Source organism: Heteronotia binoei, chromosome 3 (genome assembly GCF_032191835.1).
Source record: "Heteronotia binoei isolate CCM8104 ecotype False Entrance Well chromosome 3, APGP_CSIRO_Hbin_v1, whole genome shotgun sequence".
Classification (NCBI taxonomy): domain Eukaryota; kingdom Metazoa; phylum Chordata; class Lepidosauria; order Squamata; family Gekkonidae; genus Heteronotia; species Heteronotia binoei.
The window spans coordinates 26,076,266-26,096,791 of record NC_083225.1 but is presented as its reverse complement, the minus strand read 5'-3'; the positions used below and the strand labels follow the sequence as shown (position 1 = coordinate 26,096,791).

General features: G+C 39.4%; 1 protein-coding gene across 1 annotated transcript in view; it reads left to right on the top strand.

Moving 5' to 3' along the window:
- DNAJC3 (DnaJ heat shock protein family (Hsp40) member C3) overlaps positions 1-20,526 on the top strand; it is a 67,735-nt gene that overhangs the window by 27,915 nt on the left and 19,294 nt on the right. Inside the window, exons 5-6 of the mRNA XM_060233612.1 lie at positions 15,865-16,017; positions 17,382-17,563. Of these exons, the coding sequence (XP_060089595.1) occupies positions 15,865-16,017; positions 17,382-17,563 (335 nt within the window). The remainder of the gene's footprint in view (positions 1-15,864; positions 16,018-17,381; positions 17,564-20,526) is intronic.

Genomic DNA, 20,526 nt, shown 5'->3' with positions numbered 1-20,526 from the left:
GCATAGGGGTTGACTGCCGGACTTCTTCTTTCTTCATCTAACGTCTCTGCATGAGCCGAATAAGCTGCATCATTATTATGAAGACTGTAAGTTTTCCTTCCTTTTTTAATATCAAGTTTTGAGACACTACTTCGTTAAGCAGAGGAACTGGAGAGCTGGGTCTGAAGCGGAACACAGATAGAGGCAAAGGCTGAGAAAGAGGGGGGGGAACTCTCTTCCTTTCTCCTCCGAGGCTTCCAAAAGTTCCTGCCTAACCTGCTGACTTTTACAACTTTTACATGAGAAATATGAATCACACCAGTTTCTAAAGATAGAAAAGGCTTGATGGCTGAATTAAACTGATTCGTTTTAAACTTCTTTTTGGAGAAAGACTTGGCTTTTGGAAAGTTGTTTGCAAGTATATATGGATGAGAAGGACAACTGGCATAAGGAGTTTGAAGTCTATGCTGAAGTGCTCTAAATACATTTATGTGAGATTTAAATAGACATTTAAACCCTTGTGGGATTTCTATACTGGATTATAAAATATAACTTTATTGTTGGCTGATGGAAGAATACCTGTGAAAGCTTTTAAAGTGGATTATAAACTCCTGGTGGTGGATATTATGGATATAACCTTTTAATTTTGGTCTTATTTTTTATATGGTTTGAATACTTTTGACTTTGTATTTTTATATACTCATTTTTTCCATTTCTCCTCTTTTCTATATCCTCTGTGTTTTTTTATCTTTTTATTTTTATTTTGGGAATATCTGAATTGCTTTGTTTTGGTTTATCCTATTTTTTCTCTGGGTTACTTTTTAATTTTTAATTTCTGATTTTACCTGGGGATTACAAATTGATCATTCAGCCCTGGATTACAATTTATAATTTAGAGCAGTTGGAGAAGTTTGTTAAGACTTGGACTTCATTGAACTATCTTCTTTAGAAAAGACATCACAGCGAACTGTTTCTGTTTCAATCAGTTGAACTGTTTTGGCTAGGTGGTGCTAAAGATGTTGTACTATAAAGGTTTTGTTTAATATGTTTCAACACTGTTTGGGGTTTGGCAAATTGTTGATAGAAGCTAGAAGGCTGTTTTTCTATGATCGCTGTATAATACTGGTACTGTCTGAAAGATACTAGCTTATCTAATATAAACAGGAACACTGAGTTCTAAAACAAATCCCTAAAGCGGCAGCGCATGGAATTTGTGGTCGTGAGTGCAAATATACTAATAAGGATGGAAAATAAATCTGCCGCTGGTTTTAAAGAGACAATTAAAGAAAAAGACAATCGAGAAGATAAACCACCAATGCCCAGGGAAATTTATGACCATGCAGGGAAATATGAAAGAGATGCAAAATACTCTACTGCCATAGCGCAGTTGACTGGCAAAGTAAATAACATAGGAGAGCAGATGGCAGACAAGAGCTTCAAGAGAACAGAAAACAGACAGAGACCAATAAAGCCTTAAAGGTACTAGATGCACAGGTGACAGACAATATACAAAAGGTGGAACAACTGGGAAAAGAACTTATGAAGATAACAGATATAGGATAAACTCTATCTTTAAAGCTCAGAATTTTCTGGAGAGAGTGAAGAAAAAAGAAGGGAAGGAAAAGGAAGAGGAATAGGAAGAAGGCTCAGATGAAGAGGATCCAAATGAACCATGGAAATATCCAACAAGATTCCAGACTAAAAAAGATAAAAAAGATAGTGATAAGAAAAATCCATAATGGCATTAATAATCTCTATTAATGTGAATAGACTTAATTCTCCTGTAAAAAGGAGGAAGACCTTTAGATATTTGACAAAATTGGAAACTGATATAGTTTGTTTACAAGAAACCCATATTTTGGCTAAAGATCAACACTTTTTGAAAAATAAGAAACTTGGCAATTTGTTTATAGCAACAGTTATGAACAAAAAGAAAAGGAGATTGGCAATTTATGCCAAGGACAAATTTAACCCGCAATTACAGTATGCCTCTGAAGATGGAAGAATTCTATTAGTGGAAGTCATGGTGGACAATAAAAAAATCTTATTGGCAAATATTTATGCTCCAAATGATCACCAAGAGAAATTTTTCCAAGATTTACATTTCAAGTTGTCAAATTTGGAGTATGCAGAATTCTTCATCGTAGGAGATTTTAATGCTGTTTCTGACAGACAGTTGGACAAAAAAAATCACATAAATATACCAAAATTAAAAGTCCTCGACTACCAACAAGTTTTTGGAAGTTAGTAGAAGAACTAGACCTGGTTGATGTATGGAGAACAAGATATCCAAATTCAAAAGACTTTATATACTACTCTGCCAGTCATCAAACGTGGTCAAGAATTGTTATATGTTGGCTCTCCACAAATTTGGTTAAAGACTTAGTTGAGACAGAAATCCAAACTAGAGTCATATCAGATCATAGTCCTGTAATGGTAAAACTCAAAGGTACACAAATGAGAAGAACGTGGAGGTTAAATACTTCTTTTTTAAAAGATAAAGATTTTCTTAAAGAATCCAAGGCTGAAATGGAATCTTTTTTTAAATAGAACATAACTCAAGATGTAAAGATGCAAGTAGTTTGGGACACTGCTAAAGCATATTTTAGGGGTCTTGCAATTAGACACAGTGCAAAGAAGAAGAAAGAAAGAACTGAAAATTTTCAAAAATTATTGTTACAAGCAGGAGAAGCTGAAACGAATTTAAAAGCACAACTGACAAGATAGAGGTTCCAAAATAAGGTTAAAGAAACACAGCATCAACTTAATTTTATTTATAGAGGAGACGGAGAAAAAATTGAAATTTGCCAGACAAAATTTTTTTGAACATGCTAATAAACCTGGAAGGTGGTTGGCTTACAGGATGAGAAAGGAGAATGTCAAAAGAATAATACCGGTTTTGAAAGACGAGACTAATAAGGAGAAAGTTCAAAGACAGGAGAGACACCAAATTGTGGAACAATTTTATAAAAAACTATATGAAGACAAACAAGTTCAAAAGATAGACTTAGAAGACCTTAATAACCATAACAAATCCACAGAAGACCAACAAAATTTTTTAAATGAACCAGTAACAATAAGGGAAGTGGAAGACGCAATGGCATCTCAAAAGAATGACAAAGCTCTGGGTCCAGATGGACTACTTGCTGAGTTCTGTAAAGCCTATGAGGAGCCATTTAAACGTCTTCTTGAAAGGATTCAAGAGGAAGCCCAAATACCAGTTTCATGGCAAGAAGCTACAATATCCTTAATTCCAAAAGAAGGTGCAGATCTGAAAGATATTAAAAATTATCAGCCTATCTCTCTTTTAAATGTGGACTATAACATTTTTGCAGCAATACTGGCACAACGCCTGAAGAAGGGCTTACAGTCCACAATACATCAAGACCAGGCAGGATTTCTCCCTAGAAGATGTTTGAAAGACAATGTTAGAACAGTATGTAATATAATGAAATACTATGAGAGTCACCCAGAGAAACAATTGGCATTAATCTGTCTGGGTGCAGAGAAGGCCTTTGATAACGTTCGTTGGCAATTTATGTTGCAACAATTGAAGGGAATGGAATGTGGTGAGAATTTCTTGAGAACAATAGAATCAATATATTCCTCACAAAGGGCAAGGGTCAAAGAATGTTTAGTAATATCATCCATTCCTTAATCCACACCAGGCTTACTGCATCATGATACAGTTTTAAATTGGGCAATTGAAATCCACCCTTCTTTCGTATCTGTCAAAATTTTCATTTTGATTCTTGGTTTTTTCCCGGCCCAAACAAATTCTGAAAGTTTCCTTTGCCATTTATTAAATTGTTTGTTATCTTTCACTATTGGGATTGTTTGAAACAGGAACATCATTCTCGGTAAGACATTCATCTTAATTGCAGACATTGTTCCCAGCATAGACAGATTCAGTTTATTCCATTTTATCATATCGTCATCAATCTTACACCAAAGTTTGTCTTAATTATTTTTATACAGATCGATATTTTTCATTGTTATTTCCACCCCTAAATATTTACTTTAGAGGTAATTTCACACTCTGTTAACCTCTGTAGATCTTCCTGTTTACTCTTTGACATATTTTTGCACATAATTATTGATTTTTCTTTATTTATATAAAAACCTGCCAATTCTCCATATTCTTGTATTTTACGAAGCAACAATCCCAATGCACATTATCAAATGCTTTCTCAGCATCTGCAAAAAAATTACTGCTACTTCTTTTTCAGGATGTTTTTCATAGTATTCAATGATGTCTATAAGTGTTCTAATATTGTCTCTAATTTGTCTCTTGGGAAGGAATCCTGCTTGTTCTTCCTTAATAAAACTGTTCAAATGCTATTTAAGGTGTTCTGCTAAAATTCTTGCATATATTTTATCGTCGTTATTAAGTAATGAAATTGGTCTGTAATTTTTCACATTTGTAGCATCTGTCTTCTTTTGATATCAAAGAAATTACTGCTTCTTTCCATGTACTGGGAATTTTTCCATCTTTTATAATATTCATCAATTTCTGAAGTTTTGGTAATAACGTCTCTGTGTTTACTTTTTGCCGTAAAGCCATCTGGACCAGGTGCTTTTCCTAGCTTCATTGAATTAATTGCCTCCTCAATTTCTCCTCTTTTAATTGGTTTGTTCAACATCTTCTCCATATTTTCTGTTAAAGGATTTATCTTAATTTTCTGTACAGATACATCAGCTTTTTCCTTATCTACACTTTGACTTAAAAAACTTGGCATAGTATTTATAAAATTCCCTTTTAATTCCTTCATGATCAACAGTCTCTTTTCCTCTCGACACAATCTTATTAATTACTTTATTCTCCCCTCTTTTTTTCATTTACCAAGCAAGATATTTTCCAGGTTTATTCACTCTTTCAAAAGATTTCTGTTGAAGTCTTTTTAAATTCCATTCCACTTCTTTGTTCAACAAATGTCTTAATTGGCTTTGTAGTATTGTTATTTCTCTTATAATTTTCTTTTTCTCCAGTCGCTTTTTAAGCTCCTTCTCCTTTTTTCCAATTTTTTTCTGAATATCCATCATTTGCTTATGTTAGTTCTTTTATCTTTATTGTTCAATGTAATTAAAATACCCTTCATTAGTGCGTTATAGGCATCCCACACAATTTGAAATTGAGTGTCCTCATTCCCATGTATTTGGAAGAAGCATTTAGTTTCCTTTTTCAGAGACACCACTATCTCCTGTTTCTGTAACAGGTCTTCATTTATCCGCCACCTCAGAGTCTTTTTCCCTGACTTTGCAGACAACATTATTGGATTGTGGTCTGCTCTTATTTTAGGAAGTATCTCTACTTTTTTTGTTAACAGTCCAAGATCTTTTGTAGTCCATATCATATCAATTGTAGAAAAAGAATTATGTCTTGCTGAAAAATAGGTATAGTCACGTTCTTTGGGGTTTAACTCCCTCCAAATATCTTCTAAACTCCCTTGTTACACCAATTAAAAAAATGACTTTGGTAATTTTCCTTCATTATTTTTTCCCCCGATCTATCCAAAGTATTTTTAACTGTTCCATTAAAATCTCCCATTATCATAATTTGTTCATGTACAACTTGGTCTAATTGTTGCAAAATATCTTTTTAAAAAGAGTCTTTTGCTCCATTTGGGGCATATATTCCCAACAACAAGGTTCTTTTGCAGTTCAATGCTACTTCCACCGCAGTATATCTTCCATTATCACCCTTAAAAATTAATTTTGGATCCAGTTCTTGTTTGATGTAAAAAACCACATCCCTTTTTTCTCCTTAGCCAATGAATAAAATTCCATGCCAAGCTGTTCGTTCCATAAAAATTTATAATCCGTTTGTTTGATATGTACTTCTTGCAAACAAATTATGTTACATTTTTGTTTCCCAATCCAATTAAAGGTTGCCCTTCTTTTTTGTGCTGAATTATAACTAGCTTGAGAATTTTATTTTTTTTTTTAAGTTTTTTATTGTGAAAGATAAAATACAAACAGAACAAAACACAAAAGCACTGAAACATAAAACACAAAACACAATATACATACTACACCATACAACCTCTAATCTTTAAACAACAACTACTAACTACAAATACCCCCCCACTGGAGAAGGAGAAGATTAAACTTGTAAATAAAACATTCATTGCTCCATCGCTACTTTAACTTGATATAATTATTTTATATCAAAACCTCTGTTTTTAACCCAGTCGTATACAGGGTCCCATTCCTCCCGGCATTTCTGCACATTACCACTTCGCAGCCTGGCAGGGGAGACACCATGATCAAGCTTGAGAATTTTAATGTAACTTGCTGGATTTCTTTTATATACAGTTGCAATATTTATTAATGTGTATTAATAACTAAGGTTTTATCTGTTTTATCTGTTTTAAATACGGATCCCTTTATATGTTTAACTATTGTAATTTTGTTGGATCTACTATTGGAAGCCGCCCTGAGCCACTTGTGGGAAGGGCGGGATACAAATCTTAAATAAATAAATAAAATAAGTCCATTTACATTCCATGATATTAATTTGTAATCCATAATGGCTTTTATTCTTAATCTGTTCCCCCAAGTCCTCATGTTCCCCCAGAAACTTTGTCATTTCCTGAGTGTTTGTGATAGTAAATCTCAGTCCTTTGAATTCAAAACTTAAGCCCTCTGGAAGTTCCCATCTGTATCTCATTTCTTTTTCTCTCAACTTTTTATAGTGTCTTCTGTCGTTGATGACTTTCCTTGGCAACTCTTTCATGATTCTTACTCTACTGCCATCCACCTCCAATGTGCTCTTAAATTGTTTACTCAGAATCTTTCCCACCATATCTCTTGTTACAAATCTCACCATCACATCTCTTGGTAGCTTATTTCTTTTGGCATATTCTGAATTGACCCTGTATATGTAGTCATAGAAATGGTTAGTTTCATCTGGGTCGTCTTCTAAAAATTCAGCAATAATTTTTATTATGTATGACCTTAAGTCAATCTCAATAGATTCAGGCACCCCTCTTAGCTGTATCTGGTTTTCCATTAATTTACAGTCTAGTAGTAATGTTTTCTCCTGCATTTTTGAATAGTGGAATCCACTGTGTCCATTCTTGCATCATGGTCTTTCACCTTTTTCTTCACTTCTTGAACTTTCTTTAACACTGCTTGAGGTCTTTTCTGAGCTCTTCAATGCCTTTTTTAATTTCTTATGTACTGGACTCAATATCTTTTTTTAGCTTTTTTTTTATTTCTATTTTTGATTCCTTAATCATCTTTGCCAGTCTTGCTTTCATAGTATCCATTGCATCTTGCCATTTAGCCATTTTTTCTTCTTCAAGTGACCCAATCCTCGTTCGGATCTGCTTTGTTGCTGATTTCTGCAGGGACATCACTGTTTGCCCATTACTTAAATAGGCTCAAGAGTTGACCTCTCAGAATCTAATTTCAAATACACATAGATTAGGGCATGCCATTTTATATGAGCCCAAAATCGCCGTTCTCTGATGCTCCTGAGTCCAAATATTAATTAAAAAAAAAATCCTTCAAAATGGCATCCACGGCTTTTTTGTCCTTTTAAAAAGTTTTTTTTCTCCAAATCTGCACCAAAATTAATTCTAAGCATAAAATCCAATAGATCTCACCTTTTAATAACAATATCTGCTGACTCCACTATTTTTCAATGTCCCGTTTTCTTTTAATTAATTTTTAAAATTTTGACCTTCTCATAATGGCCGCTGGTACTTCTCTATGATTTGAGGTCCTAGAGAGGGCTGGGAGGTTTGTTATTTTCCTTTCTCTTAATGGCTCCTTCCTTCCTTTCTTGACACAAAGTCTCGTTCTCAGTGGTTAAGTAGTCTCGCGTTATTTCAATGATGACATTTCTTGTGTTGTATTTACCAAATCAGCAGTCCTCCTCGGAGGGGGTTGTCTGTTCCTGACTACAGGTATTCCAAACAATATTTGTTTTTCCTCTTTTAATCTTATCCCTCCATTATCACCAGTCCCAATTTTTGGATCCAGACCTTTGTTTTTATTTTAAATTAGTCTTATATTAGTCCCAGAGTGATAGATATAAATCTTTTACCTTCAATGCCAATATCCTTCTGCGCACTGCTCTTTTCGAAAATAGATGTTAATCAGTCCCAAAGAAGCTTTGTATCTTGATGGATTTAAGCCAACTTAATGACCTCAGAGATCCTCTGTAGATGATTGAATGCAGTCCTTCTCAGGGGACTCTTCAAAGCCGAAAAAGAACCCCACTGGAGTCCCTCATCAGCCAAAGTAAATCCCCTCAGAACTTAATATGGATATCTTGGCCTTCTCCCTGCCTGGAAGAAGTAGGCAGCAGGTGTTGTAATCACCTTCTCTGCCCAGAACAGAGAAAGTTCTGGTCTGCTCCTCAACTGAGAAGCAGCTCAATCCACCGTGACCAAAATCTGGAAGTCCTCGACAAAATCTTTTTAGGTCCTCAAGAAAAGCTAACCTCTAAGCTATATGCAAACCTATTACAGATGAAGATGCAAGATGGGGTGGTAAAAGATTCTGTGGTCCAATGAGCGAAAAACTTGGGACATAACATCAGGTTAGAAGAATGGGAGAGGCTGTGGAAATTTAACATTAAACTAACTAAGTCAGTTACCTTTAAAGAAAATTTGCATAAGATGTTTTATAGACGGTACATAACACAGAAATTGTGTAAGATGTATACCAACATGTCTAACAAATGTTGGAAATATACTAAACATGTGGGATCTTTTTATCATATGTGGTGAACATGTGAGGTGGTGAAAGACTATTGGAAAATGGTTCATGAACCATTACAGAAAATTTTGAAGACACAGATTCAATTTAAACCAGAACTGTTTTTATTGAACATATATCCAGATGATTATTCCAAATAGATGAGACATTTGTTGTCGCATATTAACACAGCGACCAGGATTCTTTTGGCACAGAGATGGAAGCTTCAGGAGATCCCCACGAGAATGGACTTGGTGGGGGAAATTGTGGAAACGGCTGAGTTGGACTACTTATCCCAGTTGTTGGCTGGGAAATCTAAGGAAGAAGCAAGAAAATACTGGTTGAAACTACATATTTGGCTAGATACTCAAGACTCTTAAGATTCTTTGGTATGAACTTATATTTCCTTTCTCCTGTATCTTTTATTATTATAAGACTGTCTTTGTTGGAAATGTCAACCTGAATAGGTACTTCAGCAGGAAGACATAACATAAATATATTAAAATGTTGACGATTTAAAGATAATATGTGACAATATATGTATCCTAAGAAAGTATATTAGATGCACACCTGTATTCAAAGAAAGTATACTACATGCAGATTAAGATATATTTGTAACTATAATTTTCTATTCCCTCTTACCCCTTTACCCCCAACTTTTAGAAAACCAATAAAACTTTTAAAAAAATAAGAATTAATGACCTCCAAAGTGTCCTATTATTAATGATGTAACCACATGGCTGGCTGTCAGATATGGACTGGATGGCACTGAAGCACTTGGAAAGAGGGCCACAAATAGGAAAGGTGATAGTAGAGTCCAGTAACACCTTTTAAGACATAACAAATTTTATTGTTTCTTCATTAGATGCATCTGACGAAGAGAGCTGTGTTTCTCAAAAGCTTATGCTACGATAAAATTGGTTAGTCTTAAAGATGCTACTGGCCTTTTTACTGTTTTGCAGCAACAGACTAACATGGTTACTCCTCAGATCTGTGTACTCTTACACTGTTTCCACAAGGTAGTGTTTAAGAAAGCTGTAGTCGTTCTCGGTCTTTATTCCCCAGTTGTGGTGTACGTAAAGTGTACATGCCCTCCTGTTTGTGGAAAATTCCCCTCCCCAATATCGTTACATGATAAAATTTAACTTCCATAGACTTTTAGAAAATGTATTTTTCAAACCTGTATGCTACATTTCCTATACGGAACTCAGTTTGGCTGTATGGGCTTAATCTGATAGCCATCCTAATTTAACTACCATCGATTTTTAGAAAATGTATTTTTCAAACCTGTATGCTACACTTCCTATATGGAACTCAGTTTGGCATATATGGGCTGAATCAGACAGAGCCGTCCTCAACAGAGCCCCACCTTATTCAGTGCACTGACTTCCATGGTTTTAGAAGGATATCACTGCTTAGAATGGCTTTCCACGTAAAATGAAGACCTGATTCAGATGCTGTCAATGGCTGCTACTGTGTGGTTTGTTTTATGCCTCTTTAAACAGCAACCAAGTTAGCTGGATGAATGACCGTCCATTCCACCCTAAGCAGAGTTATATCCTTTTAATCCCATTGACATCAATGGATTTAGAAAGGTGGTAATTCTGTGTAGGATGGCATTGCTAGTTTTATTTGACCCCAGTGCAAGGGGGTGGAGGAAACCCACACAATTATTTTGTGCAGTGATGCTGTGTGGAGATGAAGTGATATCATACTGCAAAAGCAAGAGGTTTTTTTCTGGGGGAACTCACCGGAACAGAGTTCTGGAACTTCTTTGTGGAAACAGAAGTCTCAAAAGTGTCTAAAAGTTCATGAAGGACACCAGGGAAGCATGGCAGTCTTTGATCCAACAAAGTATGTTAAAACATGGTTGCTTCAAGGTGATCACTCAGCATTAGGCACCAAAGCAAGACCTGAAAAAGAACTGAGGAAGTTGGTGACATGTCTAAAGTTTGGAAACTGCTTTAAAGTAGAGTTAGTATGTAGTGCATGAAAACAATATTGTTTCAAAGAATCTCGTGTTTTTGTTTCAAATAATCCTTTTCTCTCTTGAGAGTTCCGGCACCTCTTTTTCCAGAAAAAAAGCCCTGTCAAGAGTATCTTGTATGAAGCTGCTGTTAGCATAAACTGTTCTGCTCATTTCTCAAGTGCTTGATTTTACTTGATAGAGACATCGTTAAAAATTCACTGCAGGAGCCTGAGGTTTATATGTATATTTTGGCCTCCCTGCTGTGATGGGTTCTGGATGCCTGGTCCCTCTTCAGACGTCTGGTTTGAATGAAAACTGTGATGTCTTTTCCATTCACTCGCTCATAGGAGAGGGCTGTTTTCAAATGCTGATCCTCTTAGCACGGGCATACCAGAAGGCAAATGATTCCATCATGCACAAATCACAAAATGTTTCCTATACTGTGCAAAGTAACCTTCAACATACAGGAACATCAAACAGCTTCTGGGTTCTTTCTCCGTCTGTGCCTGGAAGCCAAACAGACACAGGTGTGATCTTTTCAGGCTGCTACAGCTTTTGCAATTGGAGTGAATGCAGAGAATCCTGTGCTTCATTTTGTCATTAGGTTGGCCACCTGTGGTTGCCAGCCTCCAGGTGGGACCTGGAATTACAGCTCATTTCCAGACTATAGAGATCAGTTCCCTTGGATATAGGGTTGATGGGTCCTACCTTCTTACTGGCGGGGGGTGAAAGAGAGCTTTCTAGGAGTGGGGCAGTGTCACACAGCCAGGCCTAGCAGGGCCCTTCTACTGGCTGCCACCACTCTGGTACAGGTCTGTATGGAAGGGCCCAGAGCACCTAACCACCCCTGTATCCTCCTTATTAATAGATACCCCCTAGTTGTGACCAAGGAGATGTGAGGATCCAAGGAGTATAACAACAACAGTTTATTTACAGTGCTCAAATACTAAGTGGGTGACAAAGATTGAGTGCTAAAGGGAATATGAAAACAGTAACGGTTGGTGCAGAGAAACAAAAGCCCTGACGTGTTTAACTATCCAATCCCTACTCTACTAATCAACACTCACCCCTTGCCTTGGATGAGGGAGCTTTTCCCTGCTGCAAACTCTCCAGCTCAGCTTTCCAGGGAAAGAACACACCCTGCCTGGGCTTGGCCTTTTTATGTTCTCCTCCCAGGCCCCACCCCTCTCTGGGCCAGTTTCCCTCCAAAACCTGGCCACCCAATCAGAGGGGATCCTGGGCAATGTAGGCTCTTTTGTAACTCCTAGGCAGGCTTCTCTGGGCCTGCAGGCCTCACTAGGCCCAGGATCATGACAGGCGGATTGAGCATCCCCAGCATTATTATGTCACATGGCTGCTGGGGGATCCCCCAGTTCCTGGGGGCTGCCAACCCTACCTGGAGAAAGTGGAAGCTTTGGGTACTGTGGCCTTGTACCCCACTGAGGTTCCTGTCCTCCCCAGGCTCCACCTCAAAATCTCCAGGAGTTTTCCAACCAGGAGTTACTGTAGGTTTTCCTGTGTAATCCTGCAGCCATCTTTGTATGTACCTCCTTGCCTCCCTCTCTTGACATTCTCTAGTGCTCCTACCTTGCACTTGCGAGAGGGCATAAGGAAGATACATGGCCTCACTTTCATCTCTTCTTAGTCTTCAAGCGTTTCTGTAATCATGATGAATATATTTTCACAAATGGAAATAAAGATTCCTTTACAAATGCAAGGGCAGGATTTGGGGGAAGGTAATCAGCCTCATTTGTTAAGTGGCAAAATTCCTGAAATATAACTGCTGCTTTTTTTGTTGTTAAGTCGCACAGTCGAGTCCGACTCTTTGCGACCCCATGGACAAAGTCACGCCAGGCCCTCCTGTCTTCCACCATCCTCCAAAGTATGCTGAAATTCATGTTTGTTACATCAGTAACACTGTCCAGCCATTTCATCTTTTGCCATCCCCTTCTTCTTTTGCCTTCTGTCTTTCCCAGCATCAGGATCTTCTCCAGGGAGTGCTCCCTTCTCATTTGGTGGCCAAAGTATTTGAGCTTCAGCCTCAGCATCTGATCTTCCAGTGAACAGTCTGGGTTGATTTTTCTTAGGACTGACTGATTTGATCTTCTTGCAGTCCAAGGGACTCTCAAGAGTCTTCTCCAGCACCACAGCTCAAAAGCATCTATTCTTCTGCATGGCCTTCCTTATGGTCCAGCTCTCACAGCCATACATTACTACTGGGAGTACCATTGCTTTAACTATACGGACTTTTGTTGGCAGGCTGATGTCTCTACTTTTTATTATACTGCCCAGGTTCGCCATAGCTTTCCTCCCAAGGAGCAAACGTCTTTTAATTTCATGGCTACGGTCATCATCCGCAGTGAACTTGGATTCCAGAAATGTGAAGTCTGTCACTACTTCCATGTCTTCCCCTTCTATTTGCCAAGGTGTGAAGGGGCCTGATACCATGATCTTATTTTTTTTTTATGTTGAGTTTCAAGCCTACTTTTGTGCTCTCCTTTTTCACCCTCAACAAGAGGTTCTTTAGGTCCTCCTCATTTTCTTCCATTAGAGTAGTGTCATCTGCATATCTGAGGTTGTTGATGTTTTTCCCAGCAATCTTAATTCCGGTTTGTGCTTCTTCCAGGCCAGCATTCCACATGATGTACTCTGCATATACATTAAATAAGCAGGGTGACAATATACATCCTTGTCGAACTTCTTTTCTTATTCTAAACCAATCAGTTGTTCCATATCCTGTTCTGACAGTTGCTTCTTGACCCTTATACAGATTTCTCAGGAGACATGTCAGGTGGTCTGGTACTCCCATCTCTTTAAGGACTTGCCACAGGTTGTTGTGATCCACACAATCAAAGACTTTAGCATAGTCAAAGAAGCAGAAATAGACATTTTTCTGATACTCCCGTGCTTTCTCCATAATCCATCGAATGTTGGCAATTTGATCTCTAGTTCCTCTACCTCTCTGAAACCCAGCTTGAACTTCTGGTAGCTCCCGATCTACATACTCCTGAAGCCTAGCTTGTAGGATCTTTAACATGACCTTGCTGGCATGTGAAATGAGTGCAATGGTGTGATAGTTTGAAGATATCTTGGCGTTACCCTTCTTTGGGATTGGAATATAAACCGATCTTTTCCAATCCTGTGGCCACTGTTGTGTTTTCCAAATTTGTTGACATAATGTGTGCATCACTTTAACAGCATCATCTTTTAGGACTGTGAATAGCTCAACTGGGATACCATCATCTCCGCTCACTTTGTTGTTAGTAATGCTTTCTAAAGCCCATTTGACTTCACTCTCCAGGATGTCTGGCTCAAGGTCATCTATATGCTATATATGCTATATGGAGTCCAAAGGAAACAGGCATACGTGCTTGAGACCTAACCACGTAAAACAGAAATTGCACTCAGGGAAACCCTCTTTTTAAAAAATTGATGTGGGGTTGTTACTTTACACTTTAGATGTGAAAATGCTTGTTTTGTGGGGTTGACTTTGACATTTGTAGGAAGAAGGGAAGGCAGGCCACCAAATAAGCGACCAAGACAGTGAAGGTAATCAGGAAGTTTTATAATATTTCTTTATGACAAGTGTTGAACCATGCCCTTCCAAATGACTCCAGAGCAATTAGCAAATATATTTGCACCACGAACCAATAACCTGTCTTCTAAGTATTAATTAAAAATTTAAAAAACCCCTACTAGATCAGACCTTAAAAAATCAGTTTAAAGTCCTCAAACAATAGGTAGGGACTTCAATGCCAAATTCATTAATTCCATAAATTTTCCAGGATATTTGCAAATAAAATAGTGACCCTTATGCTTGAAGTGCTGGAGCCATCCAGACTTTTCTTGGAGTCCATCCCAAAGGGTAAAGTCAACAACCAAGATGGTCCTTGGGTAGACTGTTGTTACCAAGGTAGACTTTTGGCATGTTCTCTTTCTTCTTCATCATTATGATGCCAAGACCATTTCTGCCAATCATATCAGGCCCAGAAAATGAGTTTTGGGTTGCCCTCCAAGACAGGGGCGGAGATCTTGCAGAGAGAGGGCAGAATCCATTGTAACCACACAGTAAGGTCATCAGAATAGTAGCAGATCCCAAAACAATGCAACCATGTCCCATGTCTAGAGCTTAGATCGTTACTCAAAGTAGTTAATCAGAATATATTGAGGACTGGGTCTCACTAGTAACCCAGTCTTAAAAAGAACCAGGGCCGTGCTGGGATCCTCCATTCAGTAGTCCTTGGTCCAAGCTGATCTAATTTGACCTGTGGAAATCTTCTGCCAAAACTCTGGCTAAGCGAGCTAAGAACAGTTGTTATCCTTTGCAGATTTAAGTCTATTCAAGTCTGTGAATGCAACATTCTTTTGGGATCCTCCCTTTGTTTTCCTTATTCAGAGATGGGAACTTGAGAATTCCATCTTCACTTTCAGCCAATCAGAGAGCATGCTGGCCAACTTATCTGGTCCTGCGCCATTTTCCCCAAATGAGTATAGATTTGGCACCAAATTAGAAAGTGAGCCCTGTTTTGCCAGACACGTGTCTAGAGCACCCCTGTCTCCCTGGTCCAACTGGATAGCAGCTGATTGAGCCACCCACCAAGACAGACGTTTCCAAAAGGAATTGTTGAACTGAATGAAACTGGCATATGGGTTTGTGAAGAATGATGTGGTCTTTCAATAATGTATGACTACCGGATTCCTGTTCAGAAGTAGTGATGCTTTCTGGTGACTACGTAGCAGCCAGCCACCTTGTGTGAGTTTTCCTATGCGCTTCACACGGAGAATGCTGCCTCTCCATTGACATGAATAGGGGATTGGTTGTGGTTTGGTAAGAGCTCCCCACTTACAACTATCACATTCCGGCCATCTTTTTGTAGCAGGAACTCCTTTGCATATTAGGCCAGAACCCCCTGATGTAGCCAGTCCTCCAAGAGCTTACAGGGCCTACTGTAAGCTCCAAGGGGATTGGCTACATCAGGGGTGTGTGGCTTAATATGCAAAGGAGTTCTTGCTACAAAAAAAGCCCTGATTACATTTACCACTGCCTTGAATCACTGAGGTTCGGTAACAAGAGTTCTTTTCTAGAGGAGCTTTTCAAAGGAGTTCAGTGTCCTCTTTTTTTCTGCCTTTTGTGCGGCCTGCGTCAGTTTGTAGAATCTTTCACTTTCAAAGTGTAACGGTGGTTGTATTTTTGTCAACATTCACAGCTCCAGTCTAATCCTAGTGATAAGGAAGAAACAGATGCTCGCTCCCAGCTGCTGAAGTCTGATGAGATGCAGCTCCTGTGTTCTCAAGCACAGTCTGCGTATCACCAGGGGAATTACTATACCTCTATCGGCTTCTTGGATGAGATTCTGGATGTAAGTCCCAGAGGGGAAACAGCTGACAAGAAATAAATGGGGGGTTCTGCAAATAGCCACTGAACATCTCCTCCTAACAAACTCTACTTTGACAGAACCAGAAACAAAAGCCTCCTCAGAGGGTCAGCGCTCACAGCTGGTTAAATTCCTGCATGACTTTAAGTCTTTAACTGACTGTTGTCTCAACATATAATGTGGTTGGTTTCAAACCAAATCCAAGTTTCTAGTCCCTCTTGCAGATAGGGTTGCCAGCCTTCAGGTGGGGAAATATAACAAGTGAATCACACAGTAGAACAAATGCGAATAGAAAAGACTGTGTCTATACCAATAAAATAGCAGTAATGTGATTTTTTAAAAAGTAATTTTTACTGGTAATGAATACTCCTATATTGCAGAAGTGTTTTAAGAACCAATTACTCGGACAATAAATTGCACATCAATAAAATGCTTGTATATGGAATGAGATCTTTTGGCCGAATGCTTATGAAATATCCTCAGTCTTTACACAGTATAGAGCAGGGGTGGCCAAACTGTGGTTCAGAACCACAGTTGGTTCTTTCACATATATTGTGTGGCTTTCAAAGCTCCCACCACCCCATCAACTGGCTTGCAGAAGGCATTTGTCTCTAAATCACTTCTCCAAATCAAGCCAGCCGGCAGCTTGGAGAATGCATTTAAAGTTAAAGTTGCTTTCTTTCCATATCTTCCCACTCCCATCTATTTTCCTTCCTCCCTCCCTCCCACATCTGATTTCTATACCTTTCAGCTCTCAAACATCTGATGTTTATTTTATGAGCCTCTGACATTAAGCAAGTTTGCCCACCCCTGGTATAGAGATACTAACCCTCCCCAAACCCTGCCCTCCCCAGACCCCACCCACAAAATCTCCAGTTATTTCCTATCTGGGAACCCTACTTGTGGAAGAAAATCGGAACCTGTAGGAGCATATTGCACTGAAGTTCACATCATGGGCGATGGGGGCTCTAGTTGTTAGATTTCTTTACTCAGTGCCTGAAGAGGGGGCATATAAGCGTGGTTTTTTGTAGCAGGAACTCCTTTGCATATTAGGCCACACACCCCTGATGTAGCCAATCCTCCTGGAGTTTGCAGTAGGCTCTGTAATAAGAGCCCTGTAAGCTGTTGGAGGATTGGCTACATCAGGGAGGTGCGGCCTAATATGCAAAGGAGTTCCTGCTACCCAAAAAGCCCTGCATATAAACGTTTTAAAATATGATTGTCTCAAATAATGTGTGTCCCTAACAAACTTGGCCTCACCTTAAGAGAACATCAAGCTCCATTCTGTCTTAAAAGATGTTTAAAGTGATTTGTGTACCAAAGTCTTCCTTCTATTTTGGCTTCTCAAGGTTTCTGTTTGGGCTGCAGAACTGCGTGAGCTTCGAGCAGAATGCTACATCAAGGAAGGAGAACCCGAGAAGGCCATCAGTGATTTAAAAGCTTCCTCCAAACTGAAGAGTGATAATACAGAAGCATTCTATAAGCTCAGCACTATATACTACCAGCTAGGGGACCATGAGCTGTCTCTGAGGTAAGGTGGTTGTTATCTGTAATAGTGTAAAATGTTTTCTCGGAGCACTAATCCTTAAACAAAACACCCTACCTTGGCAGAAACAAACTCCCTGTTTGCTGGGATAATAAGTCCAAAGAAGAAGCAAGAGAATAAGGATGTAACCTGGGCCCGCTAATTCACCCTCAGAAATACCCTTCTCAGAAACTTTCCCCTCTTCTGGGCTTAGGTTGGATTTTGGGGCCAAGGCTCAAGAGAAAAGGTGATTTAAAAAAAAAACATCCAAGAGATGCATTTGCAGGGGAAATAAAGAAATCACGCCTCTCCTGCCTTCTAATTCTCCCCTGCAAGTGTTTCTTTACTTTTTTCTGTTTGCATCATGGGGAAAAGTTGGGTTAGAAATCCAGTTTTTTTCTGTGGTTCTGCCCATACATTCTGAGTGATGATATTATCCACTGTGAGTTCTGCAGTATTCTCATGGGAATTAAAACAAAGTTTTCTGTTTAATAAATGCAGAATTAATTTTTATTGTAAGCTGTTTATTGCAGGAGACATGATTTTTGCTTTTGTTACTTTATACTGGTGAGGCTGTATAAATACTGAGCAGGAAGGATCCAAGACTTGGAGAGGTATGTGGTGCTCAGGCAACCCTCCTCCAGAACTTGTCAAGCTCCAAAACTAGTCCACTCTTCCCCTGGTTTCTGAAGGCATGTGTTCTGTGGAGTATTGTCGAGTGTCATCTGTCAGTTAGGACTCTGATGTGATATTGTTTATTCCACATTCCATTCAGCCCTAAGTTAGGGATGTCAGCTTCCAGGTAGGACCTGGGGATCCCCTGGAATTGCAGCTCATCTCCAGAATACCAAGATCAGTTCCCTTGGAGAAAATGGATGCAGTGGTGGACTCTTATGGCAGTGTACCCTACTGAAGTTTCTGTCCTCCCATGGTTCTCCCCAGTTTGGTGTAGTGGTTAAGAACACAGACTCTTATCTGGGAGAACCAGGTTTGATTCCCCACTCCTCCACTTGCAGCTGCTGGAATGGCCTTGGGTCAGCCATAGCTCTCGCAGAGTTGTCCTTGAAAGGGCAGCTTCTGGGAGAGTTCTCTCAGCCCCCCTACCTCACAGGGCATCTGTTGGGGGGGGGGGAGGTAAAGGAGATTGTGAACTGCTCTGAGATTGAGATTCAGAATATAGGGTGGGGTATAAATCCAATATCTTCTTCTACCTGCAAATCTCCAGGAGTTTCTCAACCTGGAGCTAGCAACCCCTGCCCCCCCCCTCCCCTGCCAGTGGTGGTGGTGAGGACCTGGCAATCCTAGTCCTAAAACATGTTGCTTGAAGAACTATCTGATGCTGTTAAATGTGTCCTTTGCAACAATCTTACAGCTCTTAAGAACTTTCTGTGTGAAATGTTGAATGGGGGGGGGGTGCAGTTTTAATTTCAGAAGAGAGCTTGAACTGCCTTCGCTTACCTTATTAAATAAGATGTATAACAAAGCCTCTCAGCAATTAATGTTCAGTGAAGTATACATAGTCTTGACAGATTTCGTGAACGCTGCCGATAACTGTGGCGGAAGGTGAAAGAGGCAACCGCAAACCAGCGTTCATCGAAAGCCACAGGGGTCCCGTTATGATAGAAGAAGGGTTAGCTGTGCACTCCTAAAAACACTGAACTGGGAGTCAGCCCCACTGAGTAGGCCTGAGTAGGATTCTCGGTAGACCTGCTCGGGATGGCACTGTCATTTACCTTGCTGTTTTGTCTGCAAAGCATGAACCAAAGAGAAACTGACTGTAGTGAAATCACTCGTGATTTTGCGATGAGAGAGGCCAGAGAAATGAAACTTTACAGGGATGCAGCCTGCATTCAGTGGTCATAAATAAGCTCCGGGTTGTTTATGATGAGAACAAACCTGGCTTGTCTTCCGGCTCTCGCCCTTCCCTTTCCTGTGGTTTGCAGTACTGATTGAAGACCTCCTGATTGATTTAGGAAGTCTTCGATCAAATAGTAAGTGGTTGTGGCCTTCAAATGATGTGCTTTAACGGCCATTAATAAATGGCTGTATATTACCTAGAAACCAAGGTTAAGCCCTGGTTTGGAATTCAAGTATGTGGTTTGCTCCCCCCACCCCCTACAATTTATTAGAGCCTCAGTTTACATGTTACCAGGGCCTTTTTTGAGCAGGAACGCAGCCCTGGCTGGCTTGGCATCAGTGGGTGTGGCCTAATATGCAAATGAGTTCCTGCTGAGCTTTTTCTATGAAAAAGGCCCTGCATGTTACAACAAATTGTTCTTAGAATGAGGACTTCCTAAATCAGGAAGTCTGAAGTGGCGGCTCTCTGTCCAGGGGGAGTTGGGAGCACACGTGTGGAACTGGAAGGATAAATCACACTTCATAAACAAACCAGAGTATGTCCAAGGCTGCTCAGTGAGTAGCCGTAGTGGCTAAGAATGTCGGGCTAGGATCGGAGAGACCCATGTTCGAATCCCCACTCATGCCATGGTAGCTCACTGGGTGAACTTGGGCATGCCCTCCCAGCTTAACCTTCATCCCAAGGGCTGTTGTGAGGGTAAAACAGAGGAGAAAAGAACAACATAAGCTGCTTTGAATCCCTATTTTGAAGAAAAGTGGGGTCCCAATTGAATTAAATTTTTAAAATGTAGCAACGGTCTGTTTATCAGTTTCAAAATTAAAACATAAATGCATGAGGGGGGTGTTCTCATGAGATTGCACATTCGTTGCAGGTTTTTTTCCCCATGCCTGCGAGGGCTACCGACTCTCCCTTTGAAAACCAAACAACTTAAATTATCAGGAAACTCCCAGAGGCATTGCTTCCAGTGCTGGGAAACTAAATTAAAGTTACATGGTTTTAAAGCTAAATATATTGGGGAGGGACTTCTTTTCCAGAAACCTGTGTGGAGATTCCTCTGTGTTCTGTTGATACTAGAAGAATGCTTTTGTAGATAGCTGATAGTTCAGGTAGG